The sequence below is a fragment of the Suillus bovinus genome (assembly GCF_016758785.1).
Source record: "Suillus bovinus strain UH-Sbo-P2 chromosome Unknown EDB93scaffold_17, whole genome shotgun sequence".
In the NCBI taxonomy this organism is placed as follows: Eukaryota; Fungi; Basidiomycota; class Agaricomycetes; order Boletales; family Suillaceae; genus Suillus; species Suillus bovinus.
The window spans coordinates 295,543-315,351 of NW_024542073.1; the positions used below are offsets into that span (position 1 = coordinate 295,543).

At 45.9% G+C, this 19,809-nt stretch overlaps 4 protein-coding genes across 4 annotated transcripts; 3 read left to right on the forward strand and 1 right to left on the reverse strand.

The window, feature by feature from the left end:
• Nucleotides 1-7,506: 7,506 nt before the first annotated feature.
• Nucleotides 7,507-10,635, forward strand: EDB93DRAFT_1239862 (uncharacterized protein; the record flags this gene model as incomplete). Its single annotated transcript, XM_041451688.1, has 9 exons — nucleotides 7,507-7,734; nucleotides 7,776-7,991; nucleotides 8,046-8,336; nucleotides 8,386-8,403; nucleotides 8,441-8,708; nucleotides 8,979-9,131; nucleotides 9,153-9,191; nucleotides 9,219-10,220; nucleotides 10,277-10,635. 9 exons carry the CDS (start codon nucleotides 7,507-7,509, stop codon nucleotides 10,633-10,635), a joined length of 2,574 nt encoding a protein of 857 aa, XP_041309214.1.
• Nucleotides 10,636-11,079: 444 nt separating this feature from the next.
• Nucleotides 11,080-13,494, forward strand: EDB93DRAFT_1102815 (uncharacterized protein; the record flags this gene model as incomplete). Its single annotated transcript, XM_041447247.1, has 5 exons — nucleotides 11,080-11,754; nucleotides 11,993-12,452; nucleotides 12,543-12,560; nucleotides 12,610-12,770; nucleotides 12,823-13,494. The coding sequence occupies 5 exons, from the start codon at nucleotides 11,080-11,082 to the stop codon at nucleotides 13,492-13,494; spliced, it is 1,986 nt and encodes a 661-aa protein (XP_041309215.1).
• Nucleotides 13,495-13,811: 317 nt separating this feature from the next.
• On the forward strand, nucleotides 13,812-17,268 carry EDB93DRAFT_1102816 (uncharacterized protein; the record flags this gene model as incomplete). Its single annotated transcript, XM_041447248.1, has 8 exons — nucleotides 13,812-14,147; nucleotides 14,202-14,433; nucleotides 15,519-15,869; nucleotides 15,917-16,068; nucleotides 16,122-16,479; nucleotides 16,526-16,563; nucleotides 16,616-16,936; nucleotides 17,005-17,268. 8 exons carry the CDS (start codon nucleotides 13,812-13,814, stop codon nucleotides 17,266-17,268), a joined length of 2,052 nt encoding a protein of 683 aa, XP_041309216.1.
• Nucleotides 17,269-17,985: 717 nt separating this feature from the next.
• EDB93DRAFT_1327477 (major facilitator superfamily domain-containing protein) lies at nucleotides 17,986-19,755 on the reverse strand (the record flags this gene model as incomplete). Its single annotated transcript, XM_041455087.1, has 6 exons — nucleotides 17,986-18,242; nucleotides 18,292-18,793; nucleotides 18,847-19,006; nucleotides 19,055-19,189; nucleotides 19,255-19,535; nucleotides 19,594-19,755. 6 exons carry the CDS (start codon nucleotides 19,753-19,755, stop codon nucleotides 17,986-17,988), a joined length of 1,497 nt encoding a protein of 498 aa, XP_041309217.1.
• Nucleotides 19,756-19,809: the final 54 nt, after the last annotated feature.

Genomic DNA, 19,809 nt, shown 5'->3' on the forward strand with positions numbered 1-19,809 from the left:
AGTAGGATACTGGCTACTGATAGGACACTTCACTTCCTGTACTTCAAATAGTAATTAGTAGAGTCACCTCGGTATAATCGTAAACTGCGCAATTGATCCTTGTTCATTTGGAATGATTGTTTGGCTAGACCGCTGCCAATTTTGCACTTCGTTTATTCTTGAGTTCCGATAGATTAGCGTCATTCTGGACTTCGGATGATTCACAAAGTCTTATACTGTCATTCGACACACCGACATACCGACACATCGACACACTGACATATATTGACCTTTGGACAGCCTTCGCAAGCCTCGGAAGGTATCGCACTACTTCGGACAACACTTTCGCAGCTTCGGACAACCTTCGGTCACATCGGACAAGTTTCTCAGTACTTCGGAAGTAGTCTCGGAACTATGGACGAACATTAAAAGAGGTTTTCTTCCAATATCTTGTCTACTCTCTAACTGTATAAGACTTCCCTTGCATTATCAAGGTAGTTCTTAGGTTGTCTCTTGAGACGAAGCATACTCGCATCTCTCAGGACTAGGGACTCACATTCAGTAGAGCCCAGCCCAGATCTACTCTTTACAACAAATTAATTCAAATGACTGCCTGGTTAGAACGAAAGGAGAAGATACTTCGCCACGACAAGTATATTCGCTGGCGGATTTCTGGTAGACATGAGTCTGTTGCTTATCGTTCACATCCTCCTGACATGAGCTTTTGTCGTGAGCAAGTCATGACAAAACACCCTAGTGCAAAGGCTGTTAGCCTGCAGAAACTTGTCGACAATTACGGTGCGACCCATTTCCGTGAGGCATTGGCATGCTACATTGCTTGACTCAACAATTCCCATCATCATATTCCACGAGGTCAGGAACTTGACGACTTGGCCATTGATGTCCATTTTCCTTTCTGCATGCTACCTGTTGTAGAAAGCTGATTCCTGCTGGGCTCAGCAGAAATTGTGCTACCTAGACAACAAATATTTAGGTAGATCTTAGCACGACCTAGTCTGCTATACTTGCAGCGCAAGTGGATTCGATCCTAAAGGGATTGCTAATTGGTATTAGTAGTAAAAATGTGTCAGTAATGCAAATAACAAAATGTCTGATGGTGTGAAACGATGTCCGAAGGTACTTATCCAATGTCCGAAGCCAAAGTGCAATGTCCGAGATTTTGGACTTTCGGGCTTCACAATAATGAGTCGGAAACTTTATAATGAGTGTCGGGTTGCGAGCGGTATGCGCGAGTATAACTAGTGACGGAGTATGACGGTGAATGAATGGTAATATTTTGCAATGCAACTAAGAACTACAAGAATATTCTGGGTGATCCGCAGAGTCAGGAAATGGCTCCTAACTACTGGATGATGATTGCTACGGGTCACTACAGAGTATTTAAGTAAGTACATAGAATTTCAGAAAACTACAGGCGAAGATAGTAGCAATATATTTCGGGTCCGATGTCCTATGTAATAAGACACGAGGTGCTGCGGACATGTAATAATGCGGTCCAAATGTCAGAAAACGTGCACGGGAATAACTACGCACCTAGTGAGGCTAGTTTGGATGGACAGGACACGGGATGGACAAGTGCGCACGAAGTGCGATCGGCCGATGCGATGTCCAAATGTCTGATGCGGAGTGGCTCGGACATGTGCGAAAGTGTGTCGGACATGTGCGCATATGTTTTGGGTGTTGACGTGAGTATGGAAATATGTGGTTTTGAGCCCAACGCCGCGACCATCGCTACACCATTTTCCACAAGGTTAAGTGGGTGTCGTTGGACACCCGTGGCCATGGCGAGGCATCTGTCACACTTGACAGTATACATGCTAAACCACATCAACGCTCTGGTTCTCGTCTGGTGGCTCGACGATCTGATACAGCATTAGTGGATCAGAGGACAGGTGCTCCAGGTTTGAAAAGTACGTGTTTTGATCAATTACTATACTATGTGTTGCTGATAACTGGTATGCAGGTTTGTGGGTGGGTCAAGTTCGTGCATTGTTTGCTTTGCCACCCAGATCAATACCAATGTTGTTTTCACCTACTGTCCAAGTACCCAGTCATCTTGCATACATCGAGTGGTTCACGCCATTCCCCCCAGCACCTGACCAAAACCATGGTTTCTACAAGCTCTCTCGGGCGCTAGCACGTGGTGGAGAGTGTTTGGCTTCCATTGTGTCCATCACCAATATTTTGTGCAGCACTCACCTTGTCCCAAGATTTGGCGCTGTTGCGCCACGTGAGTGGATGAGTGATACTGTCCTAGATGACTGCGAGAGTTTCTGGTTGAACTCGTACTTTGACAGACATACCTTTGCGAGGTTCAAATAATTTGACTGATGGTACTACCTGGTACCAGTAGCACATAAGTTTCTCATAACAACTTTCTGTGAAACACCAGACTGATATTGCAATATACTAGTACTAGTGGAAGGTCAAGAACGGTTCCGCACTATCATGGCTTGGCCCAAGAACGATTCTGCACCTATTTACTTGTCCCAAGTACTCCCCCCCCCCAATAGATGGACCTCTCAATAGACATCCATGACTGGACCAACTGTCTCAATGACAATGAGCATCACTTCATCTCACACATCCTCACCTTCTTTGCTGCATCCGACGGCATTGTTAATGAAAACCTCATTAAATGTTTCTCCAATGAGGTCCAGGCTGCTGAGGCCTGGTGCTTCTATGGCTTCCAAATGCCATTGAAGGCATCTTCTTCTTGGGTTCCTTTGTGTCCGAGTCCATCTTCTGACTTGAGAAACGCGGTCTTATGCCTGGTCTTACATTCTCCAATGAGCTCATTAGCCGTGATGAGGGTATGCACACCGACTTTGCGTGCTTGCTCTTTAGCCACCTCAAGCATCGCCCGCACCCTAACACTGTCAAGTGCATCATTACTCAGCTGTTACCATCATTTCAATCACCTTACCCTTCTTGCCTGACTGTCTTTCCAGATGCTCGTTTTGTATGTGCGCACGTGTGTCATCTGTGTGTAGAATAGTTGAACATACATATCAGCTGCTGTATATAATGATCCAGACATAACAATCTAATGGTTTTATTTTCGTACATTGCTTGAAGTTTGTTTAGAAGATAACTTGAATGCCTTATGTATTATCAGGAATTTTTATTGACTGGTGGATCTTTAGACTATTAGAAGGTATTATGCTAATTAGATCAATTGTCGAAAATTTGGATAATACAGATAATTTAAACAAATTCAGGGCAGGAGGGTTTTCCTGATGTTTAGAATAACATGACAGTAGAAAAACTTTCTCATAAATCAATAAAACACATTCATGTTATCTGCCTTGCTTACAGTTTTCTGCCAATGCACAAGTTATTCACATCAGGAAAACATCGAGTTCCTTATTTCGTCCTTGACATGACTTTTTTTGACTTATTGTGTAAAATAAAGAGAATTAAGGAAAATGTTTGTTACTTCAAATAAGGAGAAATAAGTAAGTTGTCGTCCTTAGGACAAGGAGATTTGATCCTCAAGGCGGTTCAGGCGAGCAAAAAGCAGTCAAAAGTTACTATTAGTACTTGGCCCCCATAGGGCTGGTCACCGTAACCATATATGATTACAGCCATACAACTTACGGTGGACTTATGGGTATGACCTGTACTGTACAGTATGTCATACAATGCATTCAATATGCTCGATGGTATGGTATGGGTCACGGTATGGGCATACGGGAGGTAAGAACATGTTGAATTAAGTAAAATCTGCATAGTACATCATGAATATCAATTAACCAATTACCATGATAACATTACGAGCGAGGCGCAGACATCAGTCGATCCTGTCAATATGATATATTATATCAGTGTGATTGAAGCAAATCTGTGATATATCCCTGCCATTGAGTTAAAGCATGGGCAATGATATATCACTCACAGTATGGTGACCTATGCCTGTTACTATTGCGAAGTGATACACCTAGCGGCTGGCCTGCAATTTGCTGGGGTAAAGAGTGATGCCGGGACGTCATGGCAGGTTGACGATGATCCTGTGCAGTGCTTAGTCAAGGCATTGAAAACTTTTGCGGTGATGGCACTATGAATCCCAAATGAGCTGCCTGCGCGGTCCAGTTGTTAGTTTGCGACAAGGATATACTGTATAGTTTCGACACTACCTTCAAGCCCATCTGCGCATGACCATGTCACACTTAGCTTCATAGCTTCACACCTCAGTGTGACATGTGACCATCCCTAATTAGGTTCATTACATTGTGACTGCCACTGGCAACTCGCTGTTGCTGTCTGCAACTCTGGCGACCAGCACGGACTTCTGTGCTCCTACAAGTTGCTTCAACTTAGTCGACATCATTTCCGGTTCAGCATTCGAACATCGAACACATTGTAAATATACTCGATTGTACTATAGCTAGTAGTAAGGAGTACTGGTACACTACTGTGAAGCAGACTTGGAGGGGGTGATGCTGTCGATATCTGTCTCATGATCCATGTCAGTAGCTGCATCTGTAGTTACCCCATTATCCTGGTCTCCTTCACAGTCACTTTCCTCCTCAGAGCCTGTCACAACCCAATAACGAATTAATGCTGGGCAGAGACTAGGACTCGGACTAAGGTTATCACAACAGAGAGGATAATGAGCAAGGACGTCTTGGATTGCTACAGTGTAGATACAAGAGGTTTGAACTAAAGAACTATCAACCAAGACGTGCTACCTATATACAACTATTGAAACGGAGATTGAAATTGAGCTACAACTACTAGCCAATCATAAAATAGAAAAGGGAATTGTACCATAGAACATCATAGAATATTAAAGAAGTATCATGTGACCATATCTTATCTTATCTAATCTAATCTTATCTTATCTTATCTAATCTATTCACAATCAAAGAACTTGTCTTCTTCATCAGTCACATTGAAGACACGTGTTGTGGGCGCTAAAGGAATCTCTGAGTTGGTAGATGCTTTCAAAGTAGGGTTAGGGTTTATCTTAGGTGCTGTGTATTGATGCTTAGGAAGATTCAAGAAAGAATAATGGTTTGTTAAAGGTACTCGTGACAGAGCCCTCACTCGTGACCACTGACCTGCTAGTCTTGCATTTGCACAAGACAGTGTTGTTGGGGTCAACAAGCTTGGGTGCAGGCCGTGGGATATGAGTCGAGTGACATGCCTGAGCAGGAAGCACAGGCAGTGGAGTATCATCGTCGGGATTGTTGTACCATCGGATTTGACTGGCGTCGAGGAGAGTTCCATCTGCACCCAGACCACACTGGTCAGCCATGTTGTGAGGGGGAAAGCTTGAAGAGAGTTGAGCTTACCTTGAATTTGATTCATTTTAACTTCCATTGAGTTCATGAGTGCCGAACAATTCATGTAGCTACCCTAGAAAAAAAACGACCCCCCATTAACAAATACATTAGCACTAAACCAAATTAACCAAAGTCTCTATACATCAGTAAATCACAAATTTCTCCACAGAATGTACAAGAATCATATTCCCATGACAGTGAGCCACAGAGTCCACAGTTCTGCCAAAGTCACAGTCAACAGTGGCTGCAAAGTATACATTGTCTCCAGTTACTCACAGTTCTACAGTACAACTCAAGAATTTATCAACTAATATACTAGGTAGTAGTTACTAGTGCATGGTATTGCTTTGCTTTCAGTCTATATGACTCAGTTTCATACGATATGACTTGGCTTCAACTTGAATGATCGAACTTAAACAGCTGCAGTGAAAATAGTTTAAGATCCAAGTGAGATGAATATGTTCATTCACGCCTGAGAGGACATACAACAAATAACACCTGCATAGCGAAATATTCATGCGACAACAGCATATACATAAGTTGAGTATCATAATAATGTGAAGAGGGAGCGCTCGGATCAATCAAGCTGGATAGTGAGGTGACGACCACATTCAGTATCTTCTACTGGGATAATCCACCTCCTGCATCAAGTTTCATATCATTAGCTTACCTGTTTGTAGGCGGCCATCGTGTGTCCGAGTCAGATGAGGAAAATGAGTCCATCCATTCTTCTTAAATGTGATTCACATGCACCCTGTTACGACTTGGATGGTATCTGTTGGCGATGCTCAAACAGAGCGTGTGTCGTCAATGGTCGAGGATGTCCTTGGGCTGGCCCAAGGTTAGGGGTCTTACTTGGCGAGGCTTCGGCAAGTAAGATTTGACGCCTATGTCCAAATCGGGTAGCTTATGTCAAGCGGGTGTGAGACGATAAGCTATATCGGCCAAGGTTTACGACACCCGAAGGTTAATCATAAGATCGTTGTTAATTAGAAGGACAGAAGTCCGACTAGTTAACAGGGGCTTTGCTCGTCGACGAAGTCGATGAGTAAAGGTCAAGACTATAGGCTTATCCGCTGAAGAGCAGATAAGAAGATAGAATATAGACTGCTGGCGAGGCAGAAAGGATCACTCTGGTGAGAGTAGGAGGTCAAGAACCAAGTAGATTCAAGTTAGGGAATATGTTACATGGTAGTGAGTTTATATAGAGGACAGGAAGTGTATTAGTGGATGATAACTCATACTACCAAGAGAAGTCAACGGTAAAGGGTATGACCATAAAAGGAAGGCATGTTCGAGGTGAGTCATGGGTGAGTCCTGAACGTGCGGATAAGAAAGTGAGTCAAAGATCAGAATAAGAAGTGAAACGCGCAGGGGCACGATCGTGCAACTGCGGAGCTAAATATAAGTTGCATGTGCGACTGCGCACCGAGTCAGAGATCAAGAAAGGGAAAAGGGCAAAGGGGATGTGTCGTGCATCATATCATAGGTTACCGTCCAGACAGTAAGGGTAAGGGGACTGTCCACAGGATCAGTCAGGTGGTGGAACGGAGCATGGGTATGCTTCGTCAGCGAACGGATCCGGCCAGATGTACTGGCTCTGCTGAAGCGACAGGTAGAGAGCGAAAGGGAATGTGAGGATGACAAGGATGACAAGGGTAAGGTCGGGGTAAGGGTATGACGCGAGGGCTGATATGAGGAGGATTAGGAGAAAAATGGTAGGGGCCCAAGCGTCTAGATGTTCTTGTAACACACCCTAATCCAACATCTGCATCCTCCAGTCTTTTTTCTGCTTCTTCAGCTCGATATCGGAGTAAGTTTGCTAACACTTCATTTTCACGTATTCTACAGTCTGCCAGTGTCTTTTGCACTAGATAAACTTGGTGCTTAGCTCTTACAAGGTCCAACACCAGGTTGGCCTCAGAGTCGGTTGGATCCTGTATGGACTGTTAAAATGTAAGGTACATCAAAAAAGCGAATTTCAAGATCAACATCACCAAGGAATTGACAGAATGAAGAACATTGTATAGGTCACATGCACCCGATGGTCCTTCACAATGATGTAAATGGGAGATTTGCTCGTCCATCCCTGATGCACGTGCTGAGAGAGATCGCAGTTTGGTCATGTTCATGGTAGTATTGTTCGAGTCAGTATCAGAAAATGCCAAAATATTGATCAGAAGGTTATACGACTTTCATATGTCTCACCCTCATCCTTATGCCTCAATGTCCATTGTGCAGAAAAATTATGGAGGACCACACATCTGTTGCTCGCCATATGAGCCAGCCCCGGTCTGGCTGCAACACGTGGCTAGAAGATATCATCAAGCTTAATTCCCTCATCCCACCCTTGGACCCAGCGAATATCGAGCACCACATTCCTCATGAACCAGAACTCGGAGGCGAGGCAATGGTAGTTGACTTCGGTGATGTTGCGGTGAATTCGGTGATGAAGAGAATATCATGGGAGGTGGAATTCTGGATGAGGGCGGTGAAGTAACCAAATACTATCCTGACCCTCCACTTGCCTATCAGGATGGCTACACCTTTTTGAACCTATTTGACTCTGATGAAAATAGTGTGCATCACAAAAACAACCTTTACTATCCATTTAGTGGTCGAAGAGATTGGCAAGTTGCGGCATGGCTGCTTCGTTCGGGCCTGAGCATGAGCAATATTGATTCCTTCCTATCGCTTGAAATGGTGAGTGTCCGAAATTCATACTGGCTACCATTCCATAACTGTTGGACTTGCTAGGTCAAAGACTTAACTTTGTCATTCTCCTCAGCTAAAGAACTACAGGGTCGAGCTGAAATGCTCCCAAGCGGTCCGTGTTGGATGTCCAAAGTAATACCCACATTGCATGCAACAAAGTCGCCGGTAGTTCTATATTGGCGCGACCCTCTAGAGTGCATCGCCAGCGTCTTCAACAACCCCTTATTTCACAATTGTATTGATTTCAGGCCTCGCAAGGTGTACACTACCACAGAAAAGCAGTGTCGTGTATATACTGAGTGGATGATGGGAAATGATGCTTGGGATATGCAGGTGCGTACCATGTTGACTTTTGGTGTCTCTGACTTATTTATCCTTGAAGGCGGCTATACCTAGTGGTGTGACCCTCCTCAGGTACCATCCTATCCTCCGACAAGACAAACATCACTGCCTTAACAGGTGATCGCGTTGCTCACCCGCTTCTTATAAGCCTTGCAAACATACATATGAATATACGGCTAAAATCGTCTTCGGGTGCTTTCGTTCTCACCGCTCTACTACCGGTCCTGAAGTTTGTGCATAAGAAGAAACAAATGAAGGGTGTATTGGAGGATCGCCTCATACATCAATGTTTGGACATCGTTCTTGAACCTTTGAAACAGGCAGCTCGACATGGCATCATGCTATCAGATCCCATTGGCAACAGTCATTATTGCTTCACCCTGCTTGCCAGTTATATTGCTGACACCCCTGAAGCCATGATGTTAGCAACGGTCGGTGGCAAAACATCGCCAGTGACCATGGCAATGTATAAGCAGTTTGGGGATGCCTTCCAGCATGAACCTCGGATGAAATCCACGACTCTTGCGCAGCTTACAGTTGTGCGTTCATGCGCTGATCCCCTCGATATTGAGGCCTTCTTCTGCGAGGCACAGAAATTCCGCCTGAATGGGGTTGCTGAACTGTTCTTTTGAGACTGGATACTCGCGGAACCATCTCGTTTCTTTACACCGGAAGACCTTCACCACATTCATAAAGAATTCTGGGACCATGACACGCAATGGCTCATTTGTGCAGTCGGAGAGTCCGAGATTGATTTCCGGTTTTCCATTTTGCAGCCCATCACTGGTTATCAGCACTTCTACAGAGGCATTTCGAAACTGAAACAGGTTACTGGTCGTTGTCATCGTGATGTTCAACAATACATCATTGCAGTATGTGCGAACGCAGCTCCTGGTGTTCTCACTGCCATACACGCACTCATGCAGTTCCGTTATTGTGTGCAGTCACCATGCATCAATGACGACGATATCAGGCACATCTCAGGTGCATTGGACAAGTTTCATTCAAACAAGGATTTAATTATTGCTGCGGGAGCTCGCCGAGGGAAGGGTAATAGACCTATTTCCAATTGGCATATACCCAAGTTGGAGTTAATGCAGAACATTGTTCCGAGCATTCGCAACTCTGGGGTCATCAGACAGTGGTCTGCAGATGTCACAGAACATGCACATGTAACTGAAATCAAAGACCCTGCAAGGGCAACCAACAATCACAACTACGATCCCCAGATATGTCGACACCTGGACCAAGCCGAAAAGTGTCGGCGCTTTGAGCTCGCCACTAGTCTTTTGGATGCAAAACAGACTACTGAGCAGCTGGAGAACACCGACATCGATGCTGACGATGCCAATGCCAATGCCGACACTCCAATCGAACTTTCTGCGGTGCAGCAACTCCCATGTCGTCCTGTCATCAGCTATTTTGCCATTGCTAGGGCATTGCAGTACAGACCTGTGGGTTCCATACCTCTTCCATTATGTTCATTTGTCGTTGGCCGCACTGCATTTCATATCGCATATGATCCATCCATTAGAAAGATCTCTATTGACGAAGTCGCCGTCAAATTCTCCCTTCCAGATCTGCGACCAGCTATTGCTGATTTCATTCAGCATGAGGCGACTTGTGGAGACCAACACATTCATGCAATAAGCGGTCCGAGAAGAGGGGCGCATACGGCTACCCTTCCTTTTGACCAGGTTCAAGTCTGGTTCAAAGTTCGCTTACAAGAAACAGAATTTTACGATGCTCACACTATCAGACCAGCCCAAACGCTAAATTGCACCCCACCCTGCGACCCCTGGAATTTAGGACATTATGACACAGCTATCATTCAGACTAGTGCGGGCTTTTCATGGCCTAGTAGTGGACTTTCAGGTGTGAATTCTGTCTTGTATCACGATACTTGTCTCAGCCTCAACTACCCTGTATAGGTCACACTGTCGCCCAGATCAGACTGATCATGCGGCCTATTGGTAAGAGCGACACATCATGGTCATGGAAAGACCAATTTCTCTGCTACGTGCAACACTTTGATATCTCACCTGATCGTGATCCAACGACACAACTTCATCTCCTCAAACGCTCAAAACACTCAAATGGTGTTCGGATGGGGGACGTGATTCCGCTCTCTCAACTAAGGGTGCCTATAAATCTTGTTCCTCGCTTTGGAGCCACTGCAGATAAATGCCACACAGTTTATAATAGCATGGAGCATGCCGCGGAGTTTTGGTTGAATGAGTATTGGGAAAAAAACACATTCTTCGCCCTATCAGCATGGTATTTGATTTGAGATAAGACCATTTTGTGTGCTATCATTTCTTTACTTTCCATATGTATGCTAGCATGGTTTTTTTGAGTTCCATGCTTCGTTATGCCAACTGGGAGACACGCCAGAACAATTGACCTGGGGAAAAAGCTGTCATCCTTCTTGACAGCTCCCCCCATCCATAATACAAAGGTGATGGATGAACTCACAACTTCTGAACTCAACCGCTTGATACTCCACGAGCCTTCATTTACCAACAGAGACGAGCTCAGCCATACCTTATCTCTAATTTTCCAGTCATGCACTGTTGAAGTCCCCAAAGCGAAGGATCTTGTGGTTCTGTTAACCAAAATACCTCCCGACAGTTGGCTCGATGATCTAGATGCTTTTCCTCTGGCTCCAGGCGGAGCTCCCATGGTGCAGCTATATAACACTCAAAAGTGTCAGTGGAATTGGCCCCTTCCAACAATGCATGGACAGGGACGAACTACAAAAAAAAGTGAGCGAGGAGGAACTGAGAGTGGCACAAAAGAGAAGTTGGGAGAATGGGTGTTGATTGATGAAACAAACAAAACCGAGTTACTAGCCTCTGGGGGGCTGGATGCACCGCTGGCATCTACAAGTGAAGCTACCGAGAGTGTGCTGCCATTCGCTGATGCAGAACTTTTGACGGATGGGGGATCGAAGTCAGACGATGGGGAGGATAGTAGTGACTTGGACTGCCAGACTTCCTCAGCTGTAGCCTCAGAGGGTCCATTAACGACAGAACACATCTTCTCGTCGTTCTTCAATGTTGTTACTACGGCCCTCCTTGCATTACAGCCTGATCTTGCTCTCACACACAACTTATCACGCACCTGGAGTGCGGCAAATTCATCACGCCCAGTACCTGGTGAAGAAATCCCGTGCAAACCAGATCTTACCCTACTAGACGATGTTGAAGCTAGGTGGGATACAATCAAAGTGGTATGCGAGTTGACCTCCAGTGCATACAAACCTTCGAGCACCCTTGCAAAGACTCTCGATACCAAAGCATACCTTCTTCTAAAGCACCAACCCTGGAGATGGTTTGCGCTGCTGATATCCTTGTGCAATGGGTATCGTGATCTTCGTGTCCACCTGTACGACCATTCTGGGGGTGTTGTAAGCCCTTGCACTAACATCGACCAAGAGCCAGACAGATACTTGTATATCTTGTCGTGCATTGTATTTGGTAATCTTGAGTGCATCGGATATGACACCACGATCAGCATATTCGCACACACACTTCCACAGACTCTCAAAACACATTCTACTTGCCTCCTGCAGAACGAAGGCTCATCCCAGGACGTTGCACCAACTCACTCCCCGGGCCAGATCAAGAGCACATCCCCCCCCCCAGATCGAGAGCACATCCTTGCTTGCCAGTACCACTGCTCAGATTGACTTGGAGACAGAACCTACCGAGTATAACCCCGCTGAAGATGACAATAGCTTCCCAGTGGAGCTCCCAATAGAGATCCCTCAGGATCCTCTTCTCGAACCTCTGCTGGAGCCGATTGGGAAGATACGGGTCATCGACCATTTTTATGACATTTTGGATATTATTTTTTCGAGACAGGGTCTTGTGGGCCGCAGTACTGTTTGCTATCATGCAAGGAAGGATGATGAGGAGTTTATAATAAAAGACTACTGGGCCATTGGGGGGAAAAAAGAAGCCTTGAATGAAATCAGGATGATGGAGAAGATGGAAGGTGTCCGCGGTGTCCCCCAGCTGGTTGAATATTGGCTCGTTGAGGTTGCCCCTGGCAAGGTGGATCAAACAGTGGAATATCACTACAAGTCCGTGCGAAGTCTGCAGGGTACATTCTGTACTCACATTCACATGGTCTTGAAGCCCCGGGGATGACCTTTACACAAATTCCACACAAAGTACAAGTTGCTGGCTTCAGTATGGGATATTGTGCAAAGTAAGTATCATACATTGTGATGCACAAGCATTTAATGATGTACCTTTAGTTCAGAAGGAAGTGGTTGAACAACACAATGTTCTTCACCACGATTGTAGTCTGTTCAATGCCATGATTGAGGACGATGGTAACGGCACCCACAGAATGCTGATAGATTGGGAGTTTTCTGTGAGGATCTTGAAGAATCAGAGTTACACTGTAGGGGGCACTGTCAGTATTTTTTTGAGTTAATTGAGAAATCAGTGTTGAACATTGTATTTAGGGTACATTACCCTTCATGTCCCGAGCGCTTCTCCTGCAGCTCCACCTCAAGACTCCAACTGATGCGCTTGAGCTCAAGGGGGCCTCGAGTTCGAAATCATACCCACCCCCCCTAATCAAGCACTGCTACCAAGACGACCTCGAGTCCATGTTCTACGTCTTCATATGGATTCTCATTGAGTTTAGGGGTCCCCTTGGCATGAAGCGTATTCTCAACAAGAGCCACAATTGGATACTGCAAGAGTGGTCTGCCTTGAAGTTCAAGACGTGCTGCGATAGTAAAACATCATTTTTTTGGCACGATGAACACTACATCAAGGAGCTTACTGAACAAATCCATCCATACTTCAAAAGCCTCATTCCTGTTGTGTTGGATTGGTACAAGCTCATGAAAAACCCAAAGAACGTACATTTCGATGATGTGCTTGCGGTGTTGAATAATCATCTTGCAGACCTTCCGATAAACAAGCCCTCTCCCGAACTCCTGGTTTCAAGGTGGTTGCTCAAGGCGCTCAAGGAAAAGGATGAGAAAGAGGAGAAGGAGGGCACAAGTGGCGAGGAAAAGATGTCGCAGTTGGTTGCTGAGACTCTGCCGGGCAACAAGAACAAGCGAGTCATAGATTATCGATGGACAATGGAAGCTATACCCAAGCCAAAGAGGTGCAGGAGATAGGGACTTGTAAATGCATTGTGATTCATTATGTCATTTCAATTGAATTTGTTCGAGTCACTAACATATATAATCACACACTACCTCCACAAAACATGATACCATACCACTACATCATTACTCAACCACATCAATTGTATCATGCCTGCAGGCCAACACTCGACTAATATCTCTGAACATGTTGATTCTGACTTCACTAAAATTCCACGCTGTCACCCACAAGCTCGAGTCATAGTACTTACAATAAATTCCTTATTAAAAGCCATCAAGGTAAGTTTTTTGTTTCCTTCGTGCCAGTTTCTCCCTGGTGTCAGCCTCAGATGCCATCTCAGCATCAGGACCAAGCTCGCACTAGCCCTAAGAAGAGGAAGACAAAGTGCAAAGCCGCGGACTCTGATGGGCAAGATGTCACGTCAACCAAGAAATCGCGGGCTGAGGCTGAAGCATCCATCGCATCGCAGCAGCCTACTCGGTGTTCGGGACGTCCTGGTGTAGGAACAGGAGGTAGAATTAGTCAACTCAAGATCATTGGAGCACTCTTGGGTGCCCCAGCACATACCAGCCAGCCCAAAGGCTCCACCTCCCTCGACTCTAGTATCCCTACCAATCCACTTGCTCCAGAACCGCCTCGCAAGGGTCACAGAGGCCAGATGAAGGTTTTTTTTTGTTTTTTACTTGTATTAACAGACTAATCACTCTGAATACATCAGAAGCCCCCTCCACCATATAGTGCCTCTGGCGAGCCAATGGTTTCTGCGCCTTCGAGACCACAGGGCAAAAAAGCTACAGCGGCGAAGAACACTACTCTTGTTGCCTTGACTGTCAAGTCCATGGATTCTGCACCTTCAAGACCACGGGGAAAAAAAGCTACAGTGACGAAGGACACTACTCCCATTGCCTCGACTGTCAAGCCCCCAAACCTCCAACCCAGTTTCATACATCGTGGATGTTACAAGAACATCTAGATGCTTGGGCCCCTACTATTTTTCTCCTCATCCTCCTCGTATCAGCCCTCGCATCATACCCTTACCCCGACCTCACCCTCGTCATCCTTGTCATCCTCGCATTCCCTTTTGCTCTCTACTTGTCGCTCCAGCAGAGCCAGTACATCTGGCCGGACCCTTTCGCTGACGAAGCATACCCATGCTCCGTTCCACCACCTGACTGATCCTGTGGACAGTCCCTTTGCCCTTACCGTCCGGACGGTAACCTATGATCTGATGCACGACGCATCCCCTTTGCCCTTTTTCCTTTTCTTGATCTCTGACTCGGTGTGCAGTCGCACATGCGACTTATACTTAGATCCACAGCTGCACGATCGTGCCCCTGCGCATTTCACTTCTTATTTCAATCTTTGACTCACTTTCTTATCTAGCACGTTCTACCTCGACCGAACGTGCCTTCCTGTTATGGTTATACCCTTTACCGATTGCCTCTCCCAGTAGTATGAGTTATCACCCACTAATACGTCTCCTGTCCTCTATATAAACTCGCTACCATGTAACATATTCCCTAACTTGAATCTACTTGGTTCTTGACCTCCTACTCTCACCAGAGTGATCCTTTCTGCCTCGTCAGCAGTCTATATTCTATCTTCTTATCTGCTCTTCACGGATAAGCCTATAGTCTCGATCTTTACTCATCGACTTCGTCGACGAGCAGAGCCCCTGTTAACTAGTCGGACTTCTGTCCTTCTAATTAACAACGATCTTACGATTAACCTTCAGGTGTCGTAAGCCCAGGCCAATTTAGCTTATTGTCTCGCACATGCTTGACATAAGCTACCCGATTTGGACATAGGCGTCAAATCTTACTTGCCAAAGCCTCGCCAAGTAAGACCCCTAACCTTGGGCTAGCCCAAGGATGTCCTCGACCGTTGACGACACACGCTCTGTTTGAGCGTCGCCAACAGATACCATCCAAGTCATAACAGTGGAGCGGGTGCACACTTTGGTTTTCTCAGTTCATCGTTCCCCCTGGTACAGAGCCTGACCTGCAGGCACTCAACAACCCTTAGGTGGCTGCAGCCAGGGAGAAGGAGGCTCTTTCAGCCAGTCTAGATCTCACAGGACATCTTCCTACTGCCGCTACTACCGCTGCAAACCAGTATCTGGCACCCCCAGTACCTTCAAGGTCAACGTTGGCTGCACGTCAGCCTGATGCTAACTCGGACTTATTCCAGAACTTGGAACCTACCCTTCGGCCAGTCAACAATGAACGTCTAGGTCAGCATGGCCCACAAGATTCAGGAGCTGAAAGCACGGAGACATCTAGTGAGGGTGGCAATGGAAATACTGACGACAACAATGACGACGAAGATCACACGGACAATGAAGTTGGCTGGGGAGCAGCGCAGGGGCAGGTGACTGAACATCCTGGTAAGCAAATCAATGATCATCATCGTGACATACAAAACGAGCAACAGGTTTCTCAAAAGAAGATTTACCCTCTCAACCCCGTGTCGCCCGCACTCTTCCAATCGACTTCAATTTTCAATATTCACGCGACGAAGGTGATATTAACGCAGAAAGATGTTTGGCAGATGATATCTCTAGTACTGATGATACTGCAATCAAGGTATAGTTTATTGAGTTTCCTGAAAGCCTACTAATTTTCTGTCTGTTTGGCAGCCAGATGATGTCTTACAGCGCCACCACCAGAAAAATGGACGCCCTCAACTTCCTGATCCGCAAGTTCTTGATCTCCTACGTCACACTGAGACAAAGTCTTCCAAGTCAAAGGACATGAACGTCAAGACTGCATCAGCAAAAGTGAAGGAATCAGGTGATGGGCCTAGAGCCACTCAACTAGGCTGGTATGGTCCACGATGGAAAAACTTCCTCGAGGTTACGAAGAGCAAGTGCCGTGCCCAACATGCAATAGAGAACCCATTCCCGAAACTAGCGAAAGATTTGACAGGTTCCATCAACAAGATTCTCATGGCTTCGCTCATTGAATGGCTCGAGGGTGGTCAACAAGTTGAAGAGGGTAGGTCTTTTTTGCTTTCGAGACATGTTACTTACGTGTCTACCAGGTGTTTGGCCTGATCACAAGCACGATATGGCAAAACTGGTGTGTGCATTCGTTGGCATGCATCCGATATCTAATGTGCCATTTTTTTTAGCTGTATGAGGATCTATCAACGTGGCACTCGGACCTCAAGAAGATCGTCGCCAGTATTGTACCCTCCATGTATGACCTCATACCTCCATCTCATGTCCCACCCCAACAACATGCTGCCTGGGTTGAGGAAGCTGCCACGAAGTTGCTCAAAGACAGCATTTTCTTACACAATGGTGTAGACGACCAAGGGAAAACTGAAAACGCCTCTCATCCTGTGCTCCGCGAGGCTGCTATTTCTTTCTTTTATACAGGGTCTTACCGTGTTGCTCGCAGGAGACCTGAGGTCTTCCAGAAGTCGTTACCGCTAGAGTGCTTGGCACTGGTTTGCACCTCGGTATTTTTCCATGTTTCTATGTGCTACTAACAATACACTGACCACATTTTTGATAGGTCAATTGTGTCCTCGACGGCTTTTCTAAGAACAGCAGTGGAAAATCATTTCCAAAGTTCAGCGCAAAGGAATATTCCTCTTTGTATACTGCTATGCTCGTTAAGCTGGAAACGATCATGGATGACCCTTACCACAGACCAAAACTAGCGCGGCAACTTCGTTCCTGGGCTGCAGCTGGATGGCAAGTAGTTTTTGTTTTCAAAGCATTGCACGCTGATGAAGTTCTCACAGGGCGGAGTCCTACAAAGTTGACGGCAATGTGAACGACGCTTCAAGGCATTCTCATTTGAAAATCATCCTTGATTGATGTCTTTCGATTCTTTACATTATTGTCCCGCATTGATCCTATCTCGAGCATTGTTTAGTGCAGTATACCTCTGATTGAATGCTATCATTGATTTTGTCAAACTTTTGCTTGTGTGTACACGTGTGGACAGTCAAGCAGCTAGCAGCAGCGGCACAGTTACGTTTTATTGGTACAAGAGCCCTTCTCTGGGTGTCTGTGAGTTGTCTGTACAGAGATCTACAAAGTGAAGTAGTACTGTAGCGAGCTGTATAGAAGGGACCAAGCTGTCGGCCTGTCACACTGTACAGAACCCAGTGATTCACTGATGTACCTTATCAGGTTCTTCCTTTGTGATGTTTGGGTTAGTGGTAGGCAAACAAACCTTCACGGACCTTGCCAGTGTGGCATGGTCCTTGTGAATCAGATTCCAAGCGAAAAAGTTGCGAGTAATCATGTCATGTTCAGTGTATTGCGTTGTGGGTGATGTCATCTTGTATGTGTGAGTAGCCTAAAATGGAAGCAGTTCAAAAAGGTTCGGACACGTTCAAGGAATGCTGAACGCTGGACTGGACCATCGGTCCAGTTCAGCCTATACTCTGAACGTTGAACTGGACCGTGGTCCAGTCCACGAAAGGTCCGGTTCGAACTGCGGTTCAGAACCGAACCTCCGCATCACTAATAGCCATCGATAATATCATTCGTAATCTTCCCATACAGCAGGATTACGGGGAAGTAATAGAGCAGTACCAACTGCGAGACATACAATTATGATCAAGAAGTAGTATATCAACCACGCATCACGCCCTTCCTGCAGTGAATAAGAGAAGACCGAAGCTGCAGACGCCGGGCCAATGATCCTTGCTACTGAGCCAGCCAACTGGGTGATTCCATTGGTTGCTCCAAACGAGGCGCGACTGGGAGTGGCAGCTCTGACAAACAATGACATGCAAGCTACGACTTCTCAGTAAAGTAAGACGTCGGAAGTGTTGGAATGACATACGATAGCACATGATCAGGCTGATCGTCAGCATAAGCTGGAGGGCAACACACAGCCAAACCGCCATACCTATCCCATAGGCTCGAGCTAGAGCATTGATCGCTGGAAATAGAAGGACGATAGGGATGCCGGAGCTAACGCCGGTGATATGGATAGCTCTTGCACCGAAGTAATCATGTAAACGAGCAAAGAAAAGTAGCTGAAATACGCCATGTGCGACACTTTGTGCCGCAAGTAAAACGCCAATGCGAGGAGGTTCGAGGGACAGACCGCCAAGTTCAATCGGTGTCGCATAGAAAACAGGTAGGACAGACATGAACGACATGTGAAGCAGGGCTGTGGTGCCATAGCTCACTGTTACGCTCGAAACTTTCGAGGTCAGCAAGGCACGCAGTGGAAGAGGCTTTGGTTGAATTTCTCCAGGATTGACTATAACATCGCTTGATGGCTGTCGGGACAATCCTCCTTTAATCAGTTCCCAAAGTGGTGCCTTGATAGAAATGCTCTTGTAACCACACTTAGTGTGATCCAGAGATGGGTTTTCAGTATCACGCTCACCTCTTTAAGACGAAAATACGTGACTAGCCAAGCTATTGATGAAACAAATGCCGAAATAGAGCGTGGCAGGAGATATGGGTAGGTTTTCAGGAGTTCTGATCGCCCAAAGATGTCAGGAAATCTATCTGCCGGTCGGGAGAGCGATCCTCCGATGATTGGTCTAGATGCTGTGAACCTCAGTGTGACAAAAAATGTGATGTATGCTTACCCAACTGTGTTTGCGATCATCCACGGAATTGGTACATAGCCATATGCCTCAGGCATATTAGTTGCGTCAGTGATGTCCATCGCCATGGTTTTGAGGATACCATTGCTTGCATTGAATGCTCCACAGATAACACGACTGGTCAAGAATATCAGTAATCGATGATCACAGTTACTATTTTATATTTGATTGAACACGCTGACCTGACCACCAGATCAAGAAAGGTTTTCGAGATCCCAAATGAGAACATCGAAAGAGAAATTGCTAATAGAGCTATGAGTATCACGGGTTTCCGCCCGATGTGGTCGGACAGTTGACTCCAATGAAAGATAGTCAGTGCATGAGCCACATAGTATGATGATTGCTCGGGGGGTATCAGAAACGAATGAAGGGGCAGTAACGATGAAGATATCCTTACAAGGATGCCGACATAGTGACCAACCTGGGACTCATTTCCGTGAGTCACCCCGATGTGTCTAATGAGCTTGACAAAATTGCAGGTTGTGATCAGATATAAATCTCAGTAAATGGAATATACTCACTTCGGGAATAAACGGAGAAAGGGTACCAGAAGAGAGAGGATCTAACATCTCCAAGAACAGTACAATTGAAAACTGATCCCATGGTAGAGGTGTTCTAGAGGCTGTTGATGGCTCTGGTCGTTGCAGAAGAGGTGTCTCCTCATCATCCTGCCGTGGAATCATGGTGGAACGAGGGAATGACTTGGATGAAAGTGCAGTTCATTATGATAGTGAAGT